This window comes from Fusarium phalaenopsidis (assembly GCF_050370095.1).
Source record: "Fusarium phalaenopsidis strain FUZ10S chromosome Unknown contig_32338, whole genome shotgun sequence".
NCBI lineage: Eukaryota > Fungi > Ascomycota > Sordariomycetes > Hypocreales > Nectriaceae > Fusarium > Fusarium phalaenopsidis.
Window position 1 is genome coordinate 126,369 of NW_028145389.1, and position 22,895 is coordinate 149,263.

At 50.7% G+C, this 22,895-nt stretch overlaps 8 protein-coding genes across 8 annotated transcripts; 4 read left to right on the top strand and 4 right to left on the bottom strand.

Annotated features, from left to right (window-relative positions):
• Nucleotides 1-491: 491 nt before the first annotated feature.
• LRP88_14335 (uncharacterized protein) lies at nt 492-1,202 on the bottom strand (the record flags this gene model as incomplete). The annotated part of the gene is made up of 1 exon (XM_083250680.1): nt 492-1,202. The coding sequence occupies one exon, from the start codon at nt 1,200-1,202 to the stop codon at nt 492-494; it is 711 nt and encodes a 236-aa protein (XP_083093535.1).
• Nucleotides 1,203-1,992: 790 nt separating this feature from the next.
• Nucleotides 1,993-3,464, bottom strand: LRP88_14336 (uncharacterized protein; the record flags this gene model as incomplete). Its single annotated transcript, XM_083250681.1, has 5 exons — nt 1,993-2,095; nt 2,161-2,281; nt 2,345-2,476; nt 2,528-3,022; nt 3,077-3,464. The coding sequence occupies 5 exons, from the start codon at nt 3,462-3,464 to the stop codon at nt 1,993-1,995; spliced, it is 1,239 nt and encodes a 412-aa protein (XP_083093536.1).
• Nucleotides 3,465-4,143: 679 nt separating this feature from the next.
• LRP88_14337 (uncharacterized protein) lies at nt 4,144-5,712 on the top strand (the record flags this gene model as incomplete). Its single annotated transcript, XM_083250682.1, has 2 exons — nt 4,144-5,575; nt 5,642-5,712. 2 exons carry the CDS (start codon nt 4,144-4,146, stop codon nt 5,710-5,712), a joined length of 1,503 nt encoding a protein of 500 aa, XP_083093537.1.
• A 963-nt stretch (nt 5,713-6,675) lies between these two features.
• LRP88_14338 (casein kinase 1 family protein) lies at nt 6,676-7,755 on the top strand (the record flags this gene model as incomplete). Its single annotated transcript, XM_083250683.1, has 2 exons — nt 6,676-6,687; nt 6,799-7,755. The coding sequence occupies 2 exons, from the start codon at nt 6,676-6,678 to the stop codon at nt 7,753-7,755; spliced, it is 969 nt and encodes a 322-aa protein (XP_083093538.1).
• Nucleotides 7,756-12,349: 4,594 nt separating this feature from the next.
• LRP88_14339 (uncharacterized protein) lies at nt 12,350-13,318 on the bottom strand (the record flags this gene model as incomplete). Its single annotated transcript, XM_083250684.1, has 2 exons — nt 12,350-12,567; nt 12,898-13,318. The coding sequence occupies 2 exons, from the start codon at nt 13,316-13,318 to the stop codon at nt 12,350-12,352; spliced, it is 639 nt and encodes a 212-aa protein (XP_083093539.1).
• Nucleotides 13,319-14,401: 1,083 nt separating this feature from the next.
• LRP88_14340 (FAD-binding oxidoreductase) lies at nt 14,402-16,094 on the top strand (the record flags this gene model as incomplete). The annotated part of the gene is made up of 3 exons (XM_083250685.1): nt 14,402-14,497; nt 14,587-14,931; nt 14,985-16,094. The coding sequence occupies 3 exons, from the start codon at nt 14,402-14,404 to the stop codon at nt 16,092-16,094; spliced, it is 1,551 nt and encodes a 516-aa protein (XP_083093540.1).
• Nucleotides 16,095-18,447: 2,353 nt separating this feature from the next.
• Nucleotides 18,448-20,203, bottom strand: LRP88_14341 (cytochrome P450; the record flags this gene model as incomplete). The annotated part of the gene is made up of 6 exons (XM_083250686.1): nt 18,448-18,456; nt 18,504-19,122; nt 19,174-19,532; nt 19,639-19,736; nt 19,797-19,895; nt 19,954-20,203. 6 exons carry the CDS (start codon nt 20,201-20,203, stop codon nt 18,448-18,450), a joined length of 1,434 nt encoding a protein of 477 aa, XP_083093541.1.
• A 317-nt stretch (nt 20,204-20,520) lies between these two features.
• LRP88_14342 (S-adenosyl-L-methionine-dependent methyltransferase) lies at nt 20,521-22,080 on the top strand (the record flags this gene model as incomplete). Its single annotated transcript, XM_083250687.1, has 6 exons — nt 20,521-20,622; nt 20,689-20,718; nt 20,818-20,908; nt 21,327-21,349; nt 21,418-21,455; nt 21,519-22,080. The coding sequence occupies 6 exons, from the start codon at nt 20,521-20,523 to the stop codon at nt 22,078-22,080; spliced, it is 846 nt and encodes a 281-aa protein (XP_083093542.1).
• Nucleotides 22,081-22,895: the final 815 nt, after the last annotated feature.

The window sequence follows — 22,895 nt, forward strand, 5'->3', positions numbered from 1 at the left end:
CTCGCCCCACAGAATCCGACTGGCATCATCTTTGGGACGAAAGCGAACCGGAGGATTCCATGAGATGTTGGTAGTCCAACGTGACATGATGAAGATGTGACGAGATGTCTGGGGACGTTTGCGCTGGACTTGGACAGGTATTTGGTCTTGGCTTTTAGCTCTGCACTCTGCACTCTGCAGGCAGCTTCTCGTAAGCATCTCCAGGCCTAAACCGGATCTTCTGGGAGTCGCCGCGGTACCACTTTATCCGCACACTCAGACCACCTTAGCCGATCCCCCATCTCGGCCGCCAGCCGGAGAACGACGGCTTCCTGGAAGAGAGTATGGAAGAGGGTGGAAACATCACGACGAGTCAGCCATGGTCTTTATGGATGGTGCTCTTAATATATGAGGTGCTCTGATCGGACCATGCCATTGAGGCAAACAATTACAGCAATACGTCCCCACTAAGCACACCCCTTATCTTATACGTCTCTTGCACTACGACCTTCCTAGATGCGCCCGCTCGTTCTACCTTGGGCAAAATACTCTGAAGGTGTCTTGAAGGCAGGCCCATCAGGCTTATCCTGCCTTCCAGCGGGTGTCAGATCCAGCCAGAGATGAGTGGCGGCCAGATTATCAATGTGAGAAAACGTCGAGTATGTATGGTAAAGCTGACCGTCCTCCAACTTGAACACAAATACAGCGGGAATCTCGCGTCCGCCGGTATTCTTCTCTCCAGCCGCAGGGACCGAAGCGTCATGGTCGCTAAATGCGGCGTGGAAGTCGTAGCTGAAGCTCGTCGAGGCGCTGCTCACCCACGGGATGGCGGGAAAGTTCTTTTCCTTGTACGGAGTTATCTTTTCAACAGGAGCACGTGACACGACAGCAACAGAGGTGTCCTTGTCGGCGAGATGGCGTAGATCAGGCAGGTTGGCCACGATAAAGGAGCAACCGTGACATCCTTCGTCGGCTGTGGGTTCGAACATGTGGTGGTAGATGATCAGCTGGGAATTTTTGCCGAACAGGTCCTTTAGAGTAAGCTGGCCATGGGCGCTTTGGAAGGCATAGTTCTCTGTCACGGGGACTCTGGGGAGAGCGCGTCGCTGAGCGAGAATAGCGTCGTAGAGGCGATGGTACTCTTGTTCCTTGGCCAAAAGCTCGACGCGGGCTTTGGACCATTCCTCCATTGTTTCAACCTGACTAGCGTCAGAAATGGTCATGTTGATGTGAGGGAATTGATGAAAACCTTGGCTGGACATGTTGATCGAACCCCTGTAGGTAGTGGGCATCAAGAGTAACTCAAAGGCGGTGATGCCACGATTTATACTCTGCTCTAATAAACGACCTTCTTTCGACCTACAGGGTACACAAAGCTCTGTTATGACTCATGACTCCTTTTACATACAAGAAATGCCTGCTTCAACTACATTGAGGTTGCTGCCTAATTTCTGCCTGGACTGGCTCTCATCTGACTTGCGATCGCCGATCAACCCCGCCTGCATGTCTCGTATCGCAGTCGCCCTCGTCCTTTAAAGAGAAGAACATCAGAGCGAATGAGAGCTCAAAGGTCCGATAGGCCCCACCGATCCTCCCCCAACGTTGTGGCCAGCTGGTTGGTAATGATGAAACCAGTCTCAAACAACATCTTGAGAATGGCCAAAGCCTCACAGTTGGCACACGAATAGCTGTCGTTGACACGGTTGTATGAATACATAATGCTTGTAGTTTCGGCTCTGGCAGCATCACGTGACCCTCTTAAGCTAGCACCTGAGTGCACTACTAATATCAAAAGCCTATACCATAGAAACTTGGAAGATTGAGACTCTTGGCAACGTGGATTTTCACTCCACTATGCACGTTAATAGGCCTAGTGCCCCAAAAGAAACCAATCATAGAGAGTATACAGACAGAGGCAGCCTTTATGCCCTTCTTAAATCCAGAGCAGCCATTGGCCAGGCGTGAATCTGGCTATCTCCCCTTTGCCAAGAGTCTCATTTTTTTTGGAGTTTTCTATGGTATCTTGGTTGTAGTTGATGTCGGAACTGCAGGAGGTGTGTTATGCTTTTCAACTGATGCCGCCTTCCCAGTAGACCAATCGTAGGCGTCTAGATACCTGTGAAAAGGGCTTTAGTTGTTGAAAAGAGTAGCAGGGAGAATAAGAGAAGAAGTCGTGCTTACATCATTGTGCCGAAAACGTTGTACGAGTCGGCGTTGAAGAGGCACTTGTCTGGCCCGGCCCTCTGGGCAGCCTTCTTGGAGTTGAAGTGTGTAGCGAGGTTGAGGATGTTGTTAAACCGATCTATCCGTCATGTAAGTTGCAAATCCCTCCCTGGATGGTGGTGGCGGTTGAGTTTCAACTCACAGGTAGTGACCCTCGTCAACCCTTGCTTGACACGCTCCGCATTGCTCAATGATTTTTTTTGTGGTGAATATGTACCACTTGCGTCTCTGTAAAGCCACCTGCCGTCCTTGTCGACGGCATTTTGGTCAAGGACTTTTGAACGGGTCAGTTTTATACATCAGGAAAGCAAGGGGGGCAACTCACCGCGTCTGTCGGTTTCCAGACCTTTTCCATTAGCTCCAAACCAGTGAGAAAACTCGTGGAAGAGAACGTTGGGCAGAGTCTCGGTCCATTGGTCCAGCTTCTGGCCTGTGAGTGAGCCAGATGCCAGGACTGGGGATCCCTTCATAGCCTTGTCGTCCTTGAGAGTTGAGTCGCAAAGCTGTATCATGTCCAAATTGGTCTTGGTGTAGCCCCCGGTGAGTCCTTCACAGAGTGAAGGAATCTTGCGTGGTCCGTCGCGCCACCACAGCCGCCCATCCCAGTAATAGGCCCCGGGCCACTGCACTCCCTTGTCCGATGTTGACTCGGGCCGGTCCTTCAGCTTCTTTCCCGTGCCTTCGAGTAAGGGATCCTCCGCCTCTCTGTCTTTCCACTCCCACCGATCATCGCTGCACAGGATGGTAGGCTGTCTACAGCCATAACCGACCTTCAAAGTCTGATCCCCCTGGAAAGCCCTGCTCATTCGGCCATAGACGTCTAGCAGACCGGCCGTTAGTCAAGTGCTCGAGGTGGCCATGGAGTGCAGTTGACTGCTCGACTTAAACCAAAGGTCTTCCCAGTACTTGTCCTGAAAGGTCTCAACCTTGTTGGGATCGGGGACGAATCCAAACATGGGACCCATGGCTCTACCAATGCGATCCCATGTCTTCTGGTTCTTGATGGGCTTTTTACCAGGGCGATTTTCCAGAACGATCTCAAGATCCTTGACAGTCTTGGCCAGCATTTTACCCACGTCACTGTAGGCCCTCTCGATGTCTTTGTAGTATGGCGCACAGCTGACATCGAGCTTCCAGATACCCAGGTCTGGCGGCGGAGTTCGAGTTTGAGTTGGGGTTGTGGTTGTGGTTGGGGGGTCTTCAGCATGGCCAAGTCCTGTCAAGAGGCCGACGATGAGCCCGGCTAGACCCTGCGGACGCATCTTGCAGAACGGGTGACTGGAGGAATTGAACAAGGAAGTATGTGCATATGCCAGTCAAAAAGTGAAATGAAAGGGTTGTGGTTGAGGAAGACAAGATGGAGAAGTGCGGGTAGATAAAGGAAACAACTAGCTTGGTATTATATAGGGACGCAGACTGAGAGACTGACGTCCGGAACATGAAGTAACAGACGGGGACGTGTTCCCTGCAGTGAAAGTGCGAGCAACCCATGATCCACTGCCACCGTAAGCGACGGCAAGGACAGGGGGTCCAGAGAAGAAGGATAGATCGATATCCGGCATTCAGACATCATGGCGTGTTGTTGTGTCAAAGCACGCACATATACACAGCCACCTTGTCCGGCGACACTGCCCGGCCCGAACCCTGAGCTTCTAGTCAGGGCATATATGCGCGACAAGAGATGGAACTTTCGTGCCCAAGATGCAAGGGTCGTGCGCGAGATGTTTCCACATGGAGAGAACAAAGCTGACAGACAGCCTTTTGGCTCCGTGGTCACCAATCACCTCCAGAGCCCTTTGAGGAACTTTTTGTAAATTAAAGATGCAACAGTCTGATGACGTGAGTGTTGAGCGTTGTCGAGTTAGCTGCGCGCGCGGTATTTCTTGATTGGTGATGCCTTCACGCGGTCAAGGTTGCTGGCGTTGCAATTGCTGGCCGAGGATGGCCAGTTCATCGCCTCTGCCCTCAGGTTCCGTCGACCCGCCGGTTCAACCCCCATCCCCTTCCACAACGTCCGGCAATGAACCACCAGTTCAACCCCCGTCCCCCTCTGACCCGCCAAAGACAACAAGCTCTGAAGGGCCGGGCCTTGTTACCGTAACTGGAACGGACAGTGGGGTCATCACCTACAGTCCAACCAGGTATACCGAGTATGAAACTGTTACCGAGACAAGGACGACTACTCGGGATGACGGCCTCATCGTCATCATCTTCCCAGGCGGTTGGTCTTGGATCCCGTTCGGCATCCCAGGCCCGAACCCACCACCTCCTCCGCCTGGCCCCCCCACGCCCGGCCCTGACAAGCCGGATCCTTCAACAGCCAAGTCTTCTGGATGCACTCTCACGAAACCGCCAGAGTGTACTCGGACCGTGTCGTTCATCTCGGTTGGGTCGGGATACAGTTCCACCGTCTATGGTGAATGCTCGTACGCCACGTCTTGCGCGACAGGCGAGCAAAGCACCACAACGACTGTCGTCGACGTACAAGGCCAAGCCGACAATGAGTTTGGCGACCCCGAGGAAGAGTGGCCTGCCGAGTCTGGGGATCCTGATCAATCGTCACTCGACTTTTTTGAGGCATGGTACGACGAACTCGGAATCTCGTTTGATTCCATTGGCAATGTCGAGGCCGAGTGCGAGGGCGATGAAGCCCAAATAGACTCTATGTGCCTTGTGCGGACCGTCGTCGACTTTTGCAGCGAGGTGAACAAGGATAAGGACAAAGAGCTCTCTATTGAGATCCCTAGTGGCGGCAGGGAAGAGCAGAAGAGATCCATCGTCCGACGGGACGTCGAGTGTGACGGATGGGCCTTTGAGTTTGTATGGACGGGCTCAGGCGGCGGACAGTGTCTTGACAACTGCAATGGAGCCATGGCCGAGATTATTGGACAATGTGCCATCAGCGACCCATTCAGGGTCCCGGAGAAGGGCAAGATCGACGCCGAGTGCGGCACGTACTCATACAAGATCAAGCCCTTCACCAAGCCTACGTCTCCTTCATCCAAGCCCGCCGAGCCCTCCAAGACGGATGCTACGCCGGTCCCGCCGCAGGCTAGCAACTTTGAGTGCAACAACCCGGCTGACTTTATCGGCCACATTGACGTGAGCGAGTCTTCGGTATGGGATTCAGCCTGGTCTGCCTGCCACCGAGACATTGCCCCTGCCGAGTGGGACACAGACGAGTCCAAGAAGATAGGCATGTTTGACCAGTGGGAGAAGGAGCACGGCGTTGGGTTCCGTTACTCCATCTCCTGGATCGAGGGCTGCAGAGTTTTGCCCAACAACAAGCAGAAGCTCTGGCACCCGGAGGCATTCTACCACAAGTACTCACCCGACTGCCGACTTGTTTTCTCTGACCTCTGGAAGTATTGCAGTAAGTACCTTACCATATCCGGTTGTGTCAGTTAAAGAAGATTTTCGTAGTGCTGACGAACGATAGATGATAATGAGGGCGTGGGAGGAGCGGTGGACTATGGTTGCATCCGCTATGAGATGAAGGCGGGAGTTTGATATGGCACATCTATAGTAGGTAGGCTAGTCACACCAATGCTATGTGACACGCTGAAATATCTCCTACTTCTTAGAACTATTGAGCATGTGTAATAAGCCTATCCTCCATTTCAAATCGGCCGGACAGAAGGCGTGGCGACATATGACTCTTCCACCAGATCCTCACACAGTTTGCTATCAACCTCGTTGCCCATGAGCTACCAATTCCCATCAAGGTATCTGACATGGACTTTCGCGAGATCTCGAGTTCCCAAAACATGCCGTCAAACGCGTGGGGAAGGCCAGGGTACACGTCCAGTCTCGTCTTGACCCCGTGAGCACGCAGTGCTTTCTCATAGATGATTCCATCGTCCCTGAGCGGCAACCTGAATGTAGACAGGAGGCATGCCCGTGTGTGGATGTTCGGACTGAAAGGGGGAGAAGGCGGCCGACATTATATCCGGACGATAAGCATCCAGAACAAAGTCCATGGCTTTCTTGTTGATGTCCTTGTACTGAGCGGGCACAATTTCTTCCTCTAAGAGGTAAGGAATGCACGCCCAGACTCCTAAACATGGTTCCACCAGCATCGGTTCCTCCCATTGGATAGCCTGGTTCTGTGACGGGAGCACCCTTGCCACGGTCATGTGACCCGCGCACCTTGTTTTCATTCGGTCATCAAGGCTCGGAGCTTCTCACTAACCTCTGACCCTTGTCCAAGGCCGAAGGCCGAGCACCGAGCGGGGCGAGGACCGAGGAAACGCTCTGTCAAAACTCAAACCATGCGACATTCAGGCACTACATAAACCGCCTACTTTCGACTTTGTCCTTGGGTCCTATGTTTATGCTCCATCTGACATCGCACTGTGCCTGTCCTTTCCTGTCTTTGCTACGTTTGGCTTCAAGGCAGCCGTTCCTCTACCTGTCAACCCGAGGATAACAGAGCTACTCTTCAGCCAAGGAAGAAGCCCAACTCTCGGTACAATGTCAACTGTGGTATGTATCGCCTTGATCTTCTCTCATCTAAACCTATCTTGGGGCCTTGTCTCTATGCCCATGACGTTTCGAATGCCGTACTTGCATCTGCATCGACTTACCACTCCACAGGATCTACGCGTCGGCAACAAATATCGCATCGGCCGCAAGATCGGTGGCGGATCTTTCGGCGATGTATATCTCGGCACCAACATCATCTCAGGCGAGGAGATTGCAATCAAGCTCGAAAGCGTCAAGGCCAAACACCCACAACTCGAATACGAGGCACGTGTTTACAAGTCACTTGCCGGCGGTGTGGGAATACCCTTTGTGCGATGGTATGGCACCGAGAGCGACTATAATGCCATGGTCTACGACCTTCTCGGACCGAGTTTGGAAGATCTCTTCAACTTTTGCAACCGCAAGTTTTCCCTCAAAACCGTTCTTCTCCTTGTCGATCAGTTGATTTCTCGGGTCGAATATATCCATGCCAAGTCCTTCATCCATCGGGACATCAAACCAGATAACTTCCTGATGGGCATCGGCAAGCGAGGAAATCAGGTCAACGCCATCGACTTTGGCTTAGCCAAGAAGTATCGCGACCCAAAAACCCATTTCCATATCCCATACCGTGAGAATAAAAACCTCACCGGGACCGCGCGCTATGCATCCATCAACACCCATCTCGGCGTTGAACAGTCACGGAGGGATGATATGGAATCTCTCGGTTACATCATTCTGTACTTTACTCGCGGCTCCCTGCCTTGGCAAGGTTTAAAGGCAGCAACCAAAAAGCAAAAGTATGATCGCATCATGGAGAAGAAGATGACAACGCCAACCGAAGTTCTGTGTCGTGGCCTGCCCAATGAATTCGCCATCTATCTCAATTACTGCCGGTCTCTTCGTTTCGACGACAAGCCCGATTATAGCTATCTGCGAAAGATCTTCCGGGATCTCTTTGTCCGAGAGGGCTTTCAATACGATTACGTCTTTGATTGGACTGTCTACAAATATCAGAAAAATGCCGAGGCTATCGCAAAGGCTGCTGGAGGTAACGGCCCGACTGGGGGCGACCGAGTTCGACAATGAATGTAGTCAGTCTTCAGTCACGCTCCGTCTGTTTGGAACACAGAGGAACTCTTTTTCAACGTACACTCTCACACAGGCCACAATCGGCCCCCAGAGGTAAAGGTCTGAGAGCGTCTTCCCACATCACCTCGAAGGCATCAGTGCCATGCATGTGCGGTGCACTGTGTCTGCCCCATCAACGATACCAACACCAAGTTAGCCTGGCGTGTACTGGCTGCTGCTCCAATGGTCGGGGGGCAAACTATGTCTGGCACGGACTCTGTCTTTTCCGAACCATCACCCGAGTTGAGAGTTGGTCGACAAGATTGCCAAGAGACACTTGAAGAGAACTGCGTAAGGTGCTGGCGGGGTCGCTTGGAGATAATCAATAGTGTGGTAGGGTTCTTTTTCAATCTGGTAACGAGTTGCCGAAGGGCACAGAGAACGAAGATTGTACATACAAAGAAAATGTGTGTTCCCAATAATACTCCATCATGTGCCACTTACCCTGCCAAATACGTCCTTTCAAAGCTATGTCGGGCTTCAACTATAACAAAAAACACATTTGATAGGTCCTCTTACATGCATGCTGGAATCCTTCTACAACGCCAGACGATTCATAGGTCATGTCACATCTCAATGTCACCATTCAAGCCATCCCACACTGCCCAGTATTCCGTTGCGTTATCAACTGATGCTTCTGTTAATGCCTGGCTCGCATCCCAGGACGAACTCTGACCAGGTAGGTTCTCTGTAAGCCACAATCCTGAGAATACAGGGTTCGTTGAAAAGGCACCTTCCGATATCTGCAGATTATCAGTAAACTCGCTGATGGAGTGACTGCCGCCAGTTGTAAACTGCTCGTTGAAATCTGGGAAGCTGGGTCTGATAGATGATGTCTCGAATGACATTGCGGGGTTGGGTGTTTCCAAGAAGCCATCGGGGATAGAGTGTAGCTCGTGTCTCATGCTACTGATGGAACCTCTAATGTTTGACAGATTCGAACCGGTCTCGACTCGGTGAGGAAGCTCAACGTCCACCTCGATGGGGGTGGTCGACCGTACGACTCGACTCTTGTTATTGGATCCCTGGGCATCCAAGACTAGACTGGCCTCGTGTATTCGTTTTCCCCTCTCGACAAGTTTTGCGAGTGCGGACCATGGCCCACGGGTCCCAAGGTCTCCAAGGCTTATGGTCCAGAGACTTGTTACAAGTCCCAAGGCATTCCAAGAACGTCGAGCAACGTCTGCCTTGTAACGCCTCAGATACAAGCTTTCCAATATGAATGCGGTTGCATGCCAATGTAAATACGTGCCGAAAATCCAGCCTCGACGATGAGGCGGCGACATCGTCTCCAACACGTGCAAGTACTCGATAGTCTCAACACACGCTGCTACTAGATGGTCTCGAACGTCATTCGAGACGGAGAACCGCAACTTGGAGGATAAGGCAGGGTGGTAGATGAGCAGAGGTGCCGTGGCAAGGAACAGCTTTGCATTAGTGGCCGTAAGCCACTCCAAGCCGTCATCTGAGCAGTGCCGAAGGTAACACTCTTGAATCTGCTCTTTGCGCTTTGCCACCAATTCTCCCATCCCCTCTTCATTGGAGAGTTCAGCGCCCTTTTGCCCCCGCCCGCGTATCAACTCCTTCAAGAGCAAGCCAATCTCATACTTGACCAGCATATGGGTCATGTCGGTCATGCCTGTCCTTGAAGTTGGATGCTCCATGGACGTGGGATCAAGGTCAGAGTCGTTGATATTTTGCGGAAGTCCGCCATTGACACAGTCGTCAGCTATCATCCAGTCGGTACCCAAATCTAGAGCTGTCTTCAAGTCCAGAATCCAGAGGCAGAGCCACAGTCTTCTTCGTGTCTCCAAGTCGAAGGGTGACTCTTGAGAGTTGGGGCCCAGATGTACGCCGATGCCTTGGGCTATGCGCACAGCGAGTGCAGTGAGATTCAATGTCAACCGCAGTTGCACGTATTGCCTTGCAGAATGAATATACAAGACAAAGGCTTGTAGTGTCATCAAGTCCGTAGATGTCATGAACTCTGCTCTTGCAAGTGCCTGCTCAGTAGCACAGCGATATTGATTAATCAGGGTCTCCTTGTCTTGACCCAAAAGATCCCGCACCTGCTCTGTATCAGTCTATGTCGTAAGAATAATGGCAAGGCGTGAACATACTTCCTCCAAAGCCATGGAACCTACAGCAGCGAAGTAGATGGCGAAGATCAAGGCTTCCTCGGGTGGGCTGAGCGAACGGACCCTACCTTGAATGCTCCTAATGGTCTTTCTCAACGTCGGGATGTGGAAGAGTTTTACCAAGGGATTGACGTTTTCAACAAATGTCTGCCAGTAAAAGGGTATCTGTGACGGAGAAGGGTGCTGGCTGCCGAGGTTCCAGTCGGGTGAGGTAGAGCAAAAAGCTAAAGTATGGGTACTGGGAGGAGCCTTAAAGTCATCTAAGAACCGTTTGGCCGGATCGAAATTGCGAGCATCGGAATCAATTGTGATTTCCCTGTCGCTAGTGATAACCTCATCGGCCTTGTGAAGCTGCGGATAATATTAGTACCGGAAATGTGCCTTCTGAAGGGACTTTGCATACCAGTTCACTTAGCTCCACTAGACGTAAAGTATACTCGCAGTTGGCCTCTTCTTCAGCATCATCTCCTGGCTTCGCGTCGAACATGTAGAGTCGTTTGGGCAGCCTCTCTCCGATGGACCACCATCGATCAATCCACTGCTCTTTGGCCACAACACCCTCATCGAGTCGGAACTGTATATCTGACTGGCTCAAAGTTGGGCATTCCTTTGAAACGAAGGCCGCTGTCTGGTCGGATACGGGTCTGCCTCCTGGACCTCTCTGGAGGATACGCTCGGCAGCTCGAGCGCGCGGTTTCGGCCGGGCTCGACCAGGAGGCGGAAACACACACTTAGATCCATGCCTCGCGCAGTTGGCGCACGGAATTGCCTTGTCGCATTTGACCTTACGACGACGACATGTCACGCATGATCGTACGCTCAAGAATGGCTGCCGGCTGGAGGCTGCTGGTGATAGGTTTGACTCGGCGGGGTCGCAACTAGTCACGGGATTATCAGAGGGGTTACCATCGCAGTCGATGTTACTCTGGTATGTTTCTGATGGGATTTCGGGCAGATTAATCTCCATAGCTGTCACTTTGGTAAATAGGTTCGGTTCGTGGCTGAATAGAGAAGTGTGAGCCTGACGACCTTGACAGGCATTACGGGCGTTTCGGATAATTGATTTTGCGAACTTGACTGTCTCTGAGCTGCAAAGTCAGCTGCGATCGTCGGTGCCAAGGCCCTGGTGGCTTGTTCACAGCTCTTATGTAGTGCTCTAGAGACTGCATTGCAAGTTAGCATACCACGAGAAAATGTCTTTATTCTTCCTTTAGTAGGTATCTAGCAGGACTTATCGCTGACAATAAGTGAAGAGTTGATTGAGGAGGGTTATCTTGCGCTATTCTCGTCGGATATCTGGCCTCCTAGTAAGAATGGGGCATCTAGAGTATGTCTACACTAAAGCCGTGCCCCTTGCATCGCTTATACCTCGTCTCGAAAAGTCTCGTCTTGATGTGAATTAGAGGCCTCATCGATCTTATCCCATCGGCTGTCATAAACCTCCATTCCGTACCTCGCCCCACATCACCCCTGTCATCGTGACGGTACCTGCGGGGAACCCAAAAACCCCTCTCAGACCCTTCACAGCTAAAATCACACATAATTCATTTTGCTGATTGTAATGCCCTCCCGAAAGATACCTCCCAAGATACCGGCAGTCAATATCTATGATGACAATAGTTTCATAACAGAAGAAAACAACAGACGCGAGCAAGCGGCTAATAATACATGCCGGCCTGAGTTTCCCCTAGCTGAAGACCGCGGCTTCAACTTTCAACCTTTCAACGTGCCGCCTCGCGACCTTAAGGTCAACCCACTGCCCCAGGAGCCACTACAGCTCTTCTAGCTCTTTGTGCCTGTTTCCCTAGTCGAAAGCTGGGTTGAATACACCAACAACTGGGTCGCTAGCTTGCATGAGAGCGGCGTCATTGACAGCCAAAACCACGAACTGAAAGATAGCTCAAGGCTGCAAAAGTGGACGAGGCTCAAGGTCTCCGATGTATACATTTGGCTTGGAATCCTGATTTATATTGGACTCCATAAGGAAACTAGGATCAAGGACCATTAGAAAACCTCTGCGCTTAGGGACCAGCGTCCTACCTACTCCATCATCAAGTTTATGACCTATAATAAGTTTCAGCTTCTTCACCGCCACCTCCGACCCTTTGACCACACCAAATTCGTACCTGATGAACGCTTCCCTGAGGTATTCTAATGCGCACAACCGTGGTCTGATCTTATACAATACGTATCAACGCAGCTCTTAGAGCCGGGCTCTCATCTCGCTATGGATGAGGGCATGATCCAATATGAGGGGAGATCTCACCAGAAAACCACCGTACAGAACAAGCCGATCAACACGGGGTTCAAGGTTTGGGTTGTAGCCCAAAAGGGCTTCTTTTTACGGTGGATTTGGCACCAGCCTGGTCTAAAATACGGCCCTGTAGGTGTTGAACCTACTAAGAAGAGGAGGACTAGAGTGGGAAGAGGAAGAGGCAGAGGCAGGCCGGCGAGGCCGAGGGAGCAGTGCTGTTCTCGCCCGTCTTGAGATACATGTCAGCTCTCGGCGTCGAATCGGTGCGCGTTCGGACGTTGCGGATGAAGCCACGGAGGACGGGGATGGACGCGGAAACGATGGTGACGTTGGGCTCGGCCATGGACCATATCCAGTAGACTGCTTGGGTATTCAGGTCTATAGGCGAGCAGGGGCGTTAGCATGGATGTGGTTTGTGTCGCAAGGTTCCGCTGATCATGGCGAAGAAGCTTCTTACAGTCGGGAGATCGCACGTCGATCAGCATATACCCTTGGACGGCTTTCATCACGCCCGTGATCCCAGCGAGGATACCCATGCTCAACGCTAGGGCTATACCGATTCTCTCGTTCCTTTTTATTTGCAGATTGAATATCATCCTCCACGGCAGCAGAGCGAGAATGAAGTCGCAGAGGGCAGAATACACTGTCGCCGTGAAACCACATCAGGGATATTCCACGGTAATCCTGAGCCAAAGAGGGGGAACTCACGAGCGCTAAAGACGGTAAATGTGACAGACTGGCTCAATTTCCAGCAGTTATCCCCTCCGATATGTCCCTGGTCGGGAGCACCGCAGATGGCCTGCCATGTAGCGATGATGTGCACGGCGAACTGCAGGCTCATGGAGATGATGAGCCCCCAGATCAGCTTTGCCTCCCAGCCCTCGGGCATCAATCGCAGCAGCGTGATTCCAAAAGACGTCTTGGTCAGTCCCAGGGCGAGGGATTGCAGATTGTGATGGGCTCGAGCGACAGTGACCTTGGTCAAGCTGCCTGGGATCAAGACCACCATCAGCCAAGACAAGCAGGCCGAGGCCAGGAGAAGAAAGGTCCACCCGGCGAGGAGAATCCAGTCGTCCGCCTGGAGTCCGACGCCGACCTTTCGAAGTCGGCTGTAGCCTCGGAGTCCCATGAAGATGGTCGACACGAAGAGTTGCTATGAACAAGGGAGGAGCCAGCGTTCTAGTATCTCGAGACGTATGGGATCCGAGACGGTCGGTGGGAAAACTCACTGCCCATGTCGTTGCATGCACAAGCACCGAAAGATCATCCCTATCATGGACCATCTCGTCGATTGATCGACGGACACTGCCTACTGAACCACGCGGCCCTAGTTAAGCATCAGCGGGACGACGATTTTTGCTCGCGAATCGTGGTTTCTCTCGTAGGGAGAGACATTCAGTTATGGTTGCGCGGCAGCCATCCCCCGGAGTTTCGACTATCCTCAAGTCAGCAGGAGGCGTGTTGGCTGTCTCACCTGTTACATCGCTGCTCACACATGATCCTGGATGCGCCGACAGGGGACCTCCCAACTCGAACAAGTTTTCTCCGTACCGAGTACAACCCGAAGGGGTCTGTCCGTTTTGGTATACAGCACTCCTGCGGTGTAGCGAGCACCCTGTAAAGCAATTTATCAGTGAGGGCGCTGATCTCTGTGGCTGATTTATTGTAGCGAGGTAGAAGTGTTCCCACCTTTTAAGGTTAACAGATCCTTGTGGGTTGTAGGGCGGAGGCAGCCTAGAATTGACAATCCCGGATATTAGCTGCTGCAAGGCGCAGCCAACTGCATATCAGACAGGGCCGTAACAGCCAAACCTCGTATAGCGCTGGAACTTCCCCAAACTAGCGTGGCGTATCCTGGTGTGATATGGGTACATGCACTGCTTTACCTGCTCGCGGGAAATGAGTGTAAAGTCCGGAAGAGGTTCCCGAAGCTGTGAGTAGTGATATACTTACAGGGCCCTTGATCACGAATATGCATACTATTGGTGGGGCTTTCTGTCCCGTCGGCCCAGTCGCCACCGGGGCACGGCAGCTTTAGATTCCCGTTGTGGATGGCTTGGAAATCAATAAAGGGTTGTGTCTTCTACAAGCCTTGTTTCCAGAGGTGTCTGCAGTTTAGCTCTCTCTGCGACACTCGTTTTTTTTTTTTTAGTTTTTTAGTTTTTGAGTTTTTAACCAAGTCACTCCTTTATTTGTGTGTGTGGATTTTACCATGCTCATCAAGTCTGTTCCGGCCTTGGTGTCGTTGGGATTGTCTGCTCGTGTTGTTGCTCAGCAGTACAACGCCACCTCCACCGGCTTCAAAGGTGTATGGCTTCCTTCTGTATCATTTCTGTTCCCCCTTCTCTAAATGACCACACCCTTCCTTCTATTTAGTTGTTGATCAAGAACGAATAGTGCGATGCCCTTCTCGATGCTGGTCTCGAAGATATCCTGGTCTTCCCAGAGGACGTCGCATACGTCGACAGCGTCTCGACCTACTATTCATCCGAGAATCGCCGCCTTCGGCCAGTCTGCATTGTGCAGCCTCGCTCAACCGACCACGTCTCCGAGGCGGTCAAGGCTCTGAGCCGAGCCAGCGGCGCCGGCAACTGGGACATCGCCGTCCGATCCGGTGGTCACAGCGACTTCGACAACAATGCCGTCCATCGAGGTGTCACCATCGACCTTACCTTCTTCAACTCGACAAATCTTGTCAAACGTGACAGTGTTAAGTGGAAGGGCAAGAGTACACTGACCAAGGTAAGCGTTACGCTGCCGCCTAGAAAGAGACAGTAACTGACACCTTTGTCAAGTCGATCGCCCAGATCCGCCCGGGAGCTCGATGGGGCGAAGTCATGACTTACCTTGAGAAGCACAACCTGGGAGTTACAGGCGGCCGTTCCGGTCATGTGGGCGTAGGTGGCCTGCTCGTCTCGGGAGGCGCTTCGTACCACACCCAGCTCTGGGGTCTGTCATGCGACAACGTCGTCAGCTACGAGGTCGTCCTGGCCGATGGATCCATCGTTGAAGCGAATGCGAGACACAACCAGGACCTTTTCAAGGCTTTGAAGGGTGGCGGCAGCAACCTGGGCATAGTCACTCGTTTTGACATGCGGACCTTCACTACTCCTCCCTCTGGTGTTTACGGTGGCCTGCTTTTCACCTCGTGGGACCACCTGGGTGTCGTCACTAAGCAGTTTGTCGAGTACGCCAGCTCCATAGGCTCGGGCAACCCTGACCATCAGTTTGTCGTATATCGAGCTGACGCGGGCAATCTCTCCCTCATGGCCATGGCGGTCAGCACCGACGGAAATGAGGACTCTCCCACCTTTCGAGCCTTCAGCACCATCCCCCTTACCAGAGACCTCAGGAAGAAGCAGCCCCTCAGCAGCGTCGCCGCATCCATCGCTGATACCGGTGGCTCGCACTACATCCCCTTAACTCTTAGCCTCCAGGCTACCACCGACATCATGAACAAGGCTGCTGACGTCTTTGTCGCTCTGACGCAAGACCTGCGTGATGCAGACATTCCGGCGTCTGTCAACTTTGTCTTCCAGCCTCTACCAAAGAACCTCGCTTCCGTTATTCCCGGCAACAACCTCCTGGACCTTGACAAGAACCTGCCGGCTGATTCAATCCTCTTCGAGGCTAGAGGTACGCTGGCCGCTGAAGATGCCTCCTATGAAGGTCTTGTGCGGGCCAGGATGGCCCAGGCGATCAGGGAGTTGAGAGCGTACTCCGCATCGAAGGATGGCCATTCCGACTATCTCTACATGAACTACGCCAACCCCGAACAAGATGTCATTGGGTCGTACGGCTGGAAAAATGCAATGTTCCTGAAGAAGACGGCTCGGAGATACGATCCGACCGGCTTCTTTCAATACCGCATTCCAGGCGGATGGAAGGTCAATCGCGTCATGTAGGTAGTCTACTAGGGGGCGAGACCGTGAAGATCCGTAGTCCATTAATTTTCCATTAATAATTGAGACTACCAGATGGCTTTGCCCCAAATGACGTTGCCAAAGATATCCCGGTCCACCAGAGCCGCTTCATCAGACTCAGGATCGAATTTAGCAGTTGTAATGTCCTATTAACGTACATGTATAGCGAGTGCACCCGACAAGCGAGTGCACTACTTGTATTTTTACCTAAAAAGAGAAAATTAAAAAATACCTTAAAATTTGAGATCTTACTTAAATTTAGTAAGATTTTAGTAAAATACTATTTATATATTATATAATCTTATATAATTCTCTAAAAAATTCTAAGGAAATCCTTTATAAGGTAGTTTAGAAATAAGCTTATTCGCACTGTATACTTAGCTAGTTCTCTATAAAGGGACTTTTTTAAAAATCTAAAAAAATTATCCTAAGATTTCTTAAAATATTAGGTTTATAAAAATACTTTTTTTATATTTATAGCTATTTTATAGAAAAAGTTAGGAAGTCTAGGGTAGGCTATTTTTGGCAGTACAGTATAGTGGTGCACTCGCTTGTCCGGTGCACTCGCTATACATGTACGTTACTCCTATCATCTATTGTAATTGTCCCTTGACCTATTCATGATTTTTGTGCGTCGGTAATTAGCGCGGCGCTAATAGCTACCCCTTATCGGGACGATTTTTTAGTAAGTAAGGGACAATTTCTAAAAACTATATTTTAGTTATTTAATGAACTCCAAAAAGAGAGGGTAGATCTACCAACAATGGGGCTACCCAGACTGGGGACTAATGATCACTGTGAACAGAGGCCAGTGGTCAAAAGAGTCATAGCGACTAGTCACTCGGAAAGCTTATTACCAAGATTGCATCTGAGAACGATGGGGTAGCCTTAAGTGCCGAACACCAAGTTCGGGCTTGGTTTGAGCAACATCAACGTCAGCTGGATTCCAAAAATCCTTTTCATATTTGAGATCCTGACACTCGCATTTTATTTTTGCAGAAACCGCCAAGACGGACTGCCACCCTTCCACGGTTTTCCTTCCCGAGCTCCTAGTTTTTTTACGATGCTAGCGGCCGAGAACTCCCATTGGAAACTTGGCGAAGAGCGGGAAGTCACTAGATAGGGGGCCGCTATGGGTTGGTGGAGTAGGAAGTGCAATTACTGCGCTGGCCAAGGTCTTGGCGGTTCAGATATCCTTCACAAGCTTCAGGAGTGCACCCAAAGGTGCTCAACCCAGATATCAAGACGGGTGGGCCTCTTCCTCTACCGGGACTGGAAAGCACCGCACACAGCCTGCAGTGGATGCTTCCTGCCAAAGGAAATGTGCGCAAGATGGACGAAAGATTATGAGGACGTGTGGGTTGAAAACGCTTATTGGGCATGCCAATATGGACGGCATTTGGCATGCGACATTGTCATTGGACTCTTCCAATGCGGCCAAAACGACTTAAAGAGGTCTTTACTCGATTCCACGCGCGATCGTCGGGCCGCAATAGGGAGGGCACAAACAGACAGGGATAATGCTGTAGCACATTTCCTCACAAGGTAGATTACTATTGCAGGAGTTCGAGGGATCGAGATACTCCGACAAATCGTCGTCTTGACGAGAATGTTATGGTATTTGTCGATAATTATGTGGAGGTAATCAACGCAATGCCGCTGCAGGCCTATGGCTGCAGGTCTATGGCTGCACTCTGGTGTTCAGCAATCCCAGGAGCAAGATCCGCCAGCTTTTCTACGACGCCGGGCGTATGAAACCTATCCATAAAATGAAAAGCGGCTATGTTGATTGGGGGACTTTGACACAGGGGATTCACTTTTCAGATGACTCTTCACCTTCTGGTTCCGCGCCTGCACCTCGAGAGTATCCACCAGTTGCCCGGATACCCGGCAGCGTTGTACCTATATCACGAATAACTGGCAATCTTTCTAGTTAGATGTCTTGACTCTAGAAACTAGAGCTCGATATCACTATTTTTTTTTTTTTTATTTTGTTTTTTTTAAAAAAAAAAAGTCTTGTAACGCCTCAGCATAATGTTAAGTGGTTACCTACCACTCGACATACTGTCCCGCCTGCCCCTGTCTACAAACCCTAGGCAAGACTTTGATACAAATATATTGAGTCCAGTCCAGCCCGTTTGAAGATGACGAAATCAAGCGTCGGGACCACTGTCCCGTCTTGAAATACGCACGGGAAAATCTTCAATAAGCCAAATACCCTGCAACAACTCTTAGCTCATCACAGTACAAGCCAGGAGGGCGCATTACTCACCGCGTTCATGATATGCAGAGGTCTTTCGGGACGCGCCATGGCAAAATCAAAACGTCTCAAAAGCTATTGCAGCTATGTCAGTCTGGTTAGGCCTGGTGAATACATCGACATGCACTCACCTCAACGAAAATCTTGTTTAGTTCCATGAGTGCTACTGGCTTGCCGAGACACTGGTATTTTCCGCTGGAAAAGACGAGGTTCACCACCTCAGACATGCCTTCGACCTGTTCCGGTTCTGCTTCCAGCCAGCGTTCCGGTACAAAGAGAGCCGCGTCGTTGCCGAATATCTTTTTAGAATGGTAGATGCTGAACGGAGAAGTGCCAATCTGTGTTCCTCCAGGGATGAACTTGCCATTGATGGTATCACCTTGCTTGGGCACCGTCTTGAAGAGAGGACCGGCCGCGGGCGCCTTTATCCGCAGCCCTTCTTGTATAGCAGCCTGGAGATATGGGAGTTTGCGCGCTTCGGCGTCGGTAACGGGTGAGGATATTTTACCAGCCTTGATGGCATCATCAATTTCCTTCTGTAGGTTTCTGTAGGCTACAGGGTTGCTGAGCAAGCTCAGCATGATGACGCGGATTGTGGTTGCCGAGGTGTCGCTTCCAGCGACAACATTAAGCAGTGATTCTCTAGACGCTTCTTCCTGGCTGAGACCATGGCGGATGAAGGATCCGAGCATATCCGAGTGCTTTGTAGCGTTTGGCGCGAATCGCTCTGCAACCTTTTTATTCGCCACGCTGGGAGTGATTGTAAGGATTTTGCCTGCACGGCGATAGCTGGGAACTCACCCAATGAATGCTCCGAAACCAAACTTGTCGCTCTCTTTGGGCAAAAGACGCCGGAAAAGACGCGAGTGTAGGAGGGAAACTAATGAGGGTATGTTGGCTATGACCAGAGTGACTGGGAAGAAAGAGCGTGTAATCTTGATAAAGTCGAAGACGTCGTCATCTTGATCCACGTAACCGAAGGGCTGGCCAAAAGCTAGGTCGCTGATAACGTCCAGGGTGAAATATTGAATCTTCTGAGCAAAGTCCGCCGGGCGGTACTCGCGAGACGTTGAGAGATACTTGGTTCTTATGAGGTCGATAAGTCGTGCAATGTGCGCGTCAATTGTGCGCTCCAGTGACTCGTTCTCCTTGCCTGAGTACTGTACAGAGCTTAGCCATTGATTGCATCACATACACGTGGGATATGTAAGAAAAGCTTTTCGATAGATCACCTAGACACTGGCAAGACAATGAGGTTGAACTTACGCCGGCTGCCATCTTGTTACGCAATTTTGCATGAGCATCATCATCACGCATCGAGAACAAGTTGTCTTTGCCAGGCTCGAAACGGAGTGCGTTGTACCCTGTATACCCGGTAGGCAAATTGCCCCAAAAAGCATCAATGATGAACGGTTGTTACTTACAAGGCCCTCTCAAATACGGCGAGCGGCTGGCCATCATCCGGCGCAATAGTTTGGGATCATCGGTTGCCAGCTCATTGGGGCCAATGCGCACGAGCGACCCTGCAGTTGAACCACTGAGTCTCGCCGATCAACTACAGTAGTTGAGGATGCAACTCACCATATTTTTCATTGGCCGCTTGGATGGCGTAAGGCTGTGTTCCCTTGAGTGACTGTCTCACCATCCAAGCCTTGGAGAAACCGGCCCAGAATGGACCAGGAACGTGGGACAAACGGTACCACGACCGCAGCGAGTCGGCCAGGAACAGCACCGCCAAGCCGATGACGGCTGTGAGAATCACGGTCCTGGGGTTGAGGGCAACAAATGCCTCCTGTAGCAGGCCTGGCGATAAACCTTGGTCAGCGCTCATCGTGTCCAACTTGGTATCTGCAAAGTGAAATGTGGGAGTGAAGGGGGGAAATTCCTCAGAAGCACCAGCTAGTTAGTAGCCATGGACCTCGGCGGCGTGGGCGCGTCTCCCTTGCAACCTCGTAATCACGAATAACGCACCAATGATTGGAATTCGGAGACTCGGAGTCCCTTGCTGCGCCACGAACCAGCAGATGACTGACACGACATGTACTTGACACAATTTTTCTCCGCTTTCTTATTTTTTGCCGAATCCTTTGCGCCATTTCATCTCGATTCCACGTCGCGTCGCGAAACAACACCTGGAAGTCATCCACAATGCCTGTGCCACCATCGCCAGAGCATCAACAAGGGAGCCCCAACTCCCAAGGAGGCAGCGAGCACAATGTTGAGCCAACCATAGAGATAGAGGATGCGATTGTATGCCGTGCATCCGAATCCTAGTTTTGTTTTGCTGGAATAGTACCTAACTGGAGAACACCGCAGGCCGCCGACAACGACTCAACCCTTGGCGAGGTGCGACTCCAATTACCTCTCCAGCGTAGCCGGCGTATTCTTTGACGCCGACGCTAGTCTGGTAAATACTGAGGATGGTTTATTTACCGGTATTTATAGGAGCCTGACCGGTCCTACGTGTCCCTCTCGTCGAGCATCATGGCATATCGAGAAGAAAACGGCCGACGTTATCACGCCCTCAGTAGCGGCAGTAAGTGAATGGCTCTCGATGTTGGCGTAGGAGACTGACACACAAGTTAGAATACGTCCTTCCCAACGACGACGTTAGTTGAGCCCACGCTTGAAAATGACCGTGGTATTTCTCGATCGAGTCGCCATTAACAAGTGATCCTCCGCTGTAGGCAGAAAACGATAGACTTGGTAGGCATAGATGGTAGACGTATACGCATAATGCATAACGCATGCTGATATGGATGGTGGACCTCCAGCACGGGCTCTACGTCCGCACCCTACACGGGGGGCTCGCACTCTGTCCAAAGGCTAGAGACGCGAAACGAGTTCTAGACATAGGCACCGGCACTGGATCATGGGCCATTGACTACGGCAAGTAACCTTGGCTGCTGTGCATTATCTGCGCGCGGATGCAACGTACTGACATGGATTTAAAGCGGATGCGAATCCCGAAGCTGAGGTTTGACACTCTGCCCCTCTTCAACGTTAACATGTTACTTTGACTTATGCAGATGCTAACTTCCGAAGGTGATCGGTGTTGATCTGAGCCCAATTCAGCCATCGTTGTGCGTCCGAATACCGTTGTTTAACCCAGGAATTCGATACTAATACAACGTCGATACTGCTAGTGTTCCCCCAAATGTTATCTTCGAGATCGACGACCTCGAAAAGGAGTGGACCTGGACGAAAAAGTTCGACTTCATTTTTGCTCGAATGATGCTCGGCTGCTTCCAGGATTTCCCGCAAATCATCAAGGTAGCATTCAACAACCTCGAGCCGGGCGGCTACCTCGAGCTCCAAGACATGAGCCTCCCTGCGCGTTCCGACGACGACACCCTACACCCCGACAGCTACCTCTCCCAGTGGTGCAAGTGTTGTTTTGAAGCTGGCCAGAATCTCGGACGCCCCGTATTCCCCACCACCGAGTACAAGAACTACCTCGGAGCCGCCGGCTTTGAGGGTATTGTTGAGGTGCAACGCAAATGGCCAACAAACGCCTGGCCTCGTGATAAATATTTCAAAGAGTTGGGTAACTGGACGCGTGCCAACATTGCTGGTGGACTTGACGGTCTTTCTCTCGCCTACTTCACACGCGGCCTTGGTTGGTCGCCTGAGGAGACGCGTGTGTTTTGTGCACATACCAGGAAGGATATGGAGAATCCCAAAATACATGCTTACTGGCCGATGTAAGTGTTTGAACTGATCCAGCTTTTACTCTCCCTAACTTCCAGCGGCAGCTTTACTAATAACGTCTCTTATATTAGATATTTTATCTATGGGAGGAAGCCCTTAACTGCTGAGTAATATCAGCGTGATCTTAAAGTTATAAGAAAAGATAGTAATATTATTTGTTTTTGTTTTTTTTTAAATAACGTAACGTACATAATAAGCGAGTGGAACAGATAAGCGAGTGGAACAAAAATCCCTCAACCAACATCATCTCTATTTAATCAATTGATTCCTAACCACCTAGTATATCATAGTCAAATAAAGAAGCTAATATCCTTCTTACTCTTCAAGCCCTTTAAAATAACCTAAAATTATCTCTCTGATGCGCCGCAAAGATCTATAAAGTTAGTCCTATGATGCTATAGCGCCGGCAGCAAGGCATTCTTTCTCCACGTGATATTATACTAAAGTCACAGAAACTATCTAATCTAGAGGAATAGATTATTATTTAGTTCATTCTCGACCTAGATTTACGAGGATTTCCCCCGCGACTACGTGGTATTAAAGAAATAATTAATTAATTACTCGCCGACCACGACGCGCTACCTATTAGTAAGCGCTAGGCTTCTAACTTCATTAAGTAATACTAAGAGCTTAAGATATATTTTTTTTATAAATATAACTATTAGAGAGCTAAATGCGAAGATCTGGCTATTATTCGCGATTAATTTAGGCTCGTGGAGAATATAATCGCGAAATATAGTATTACCCTAGGTGATATCTATAACTTTAATAAGACCGGCTTTATAATAGGCCTGATTCAGAGCGGAATAGTC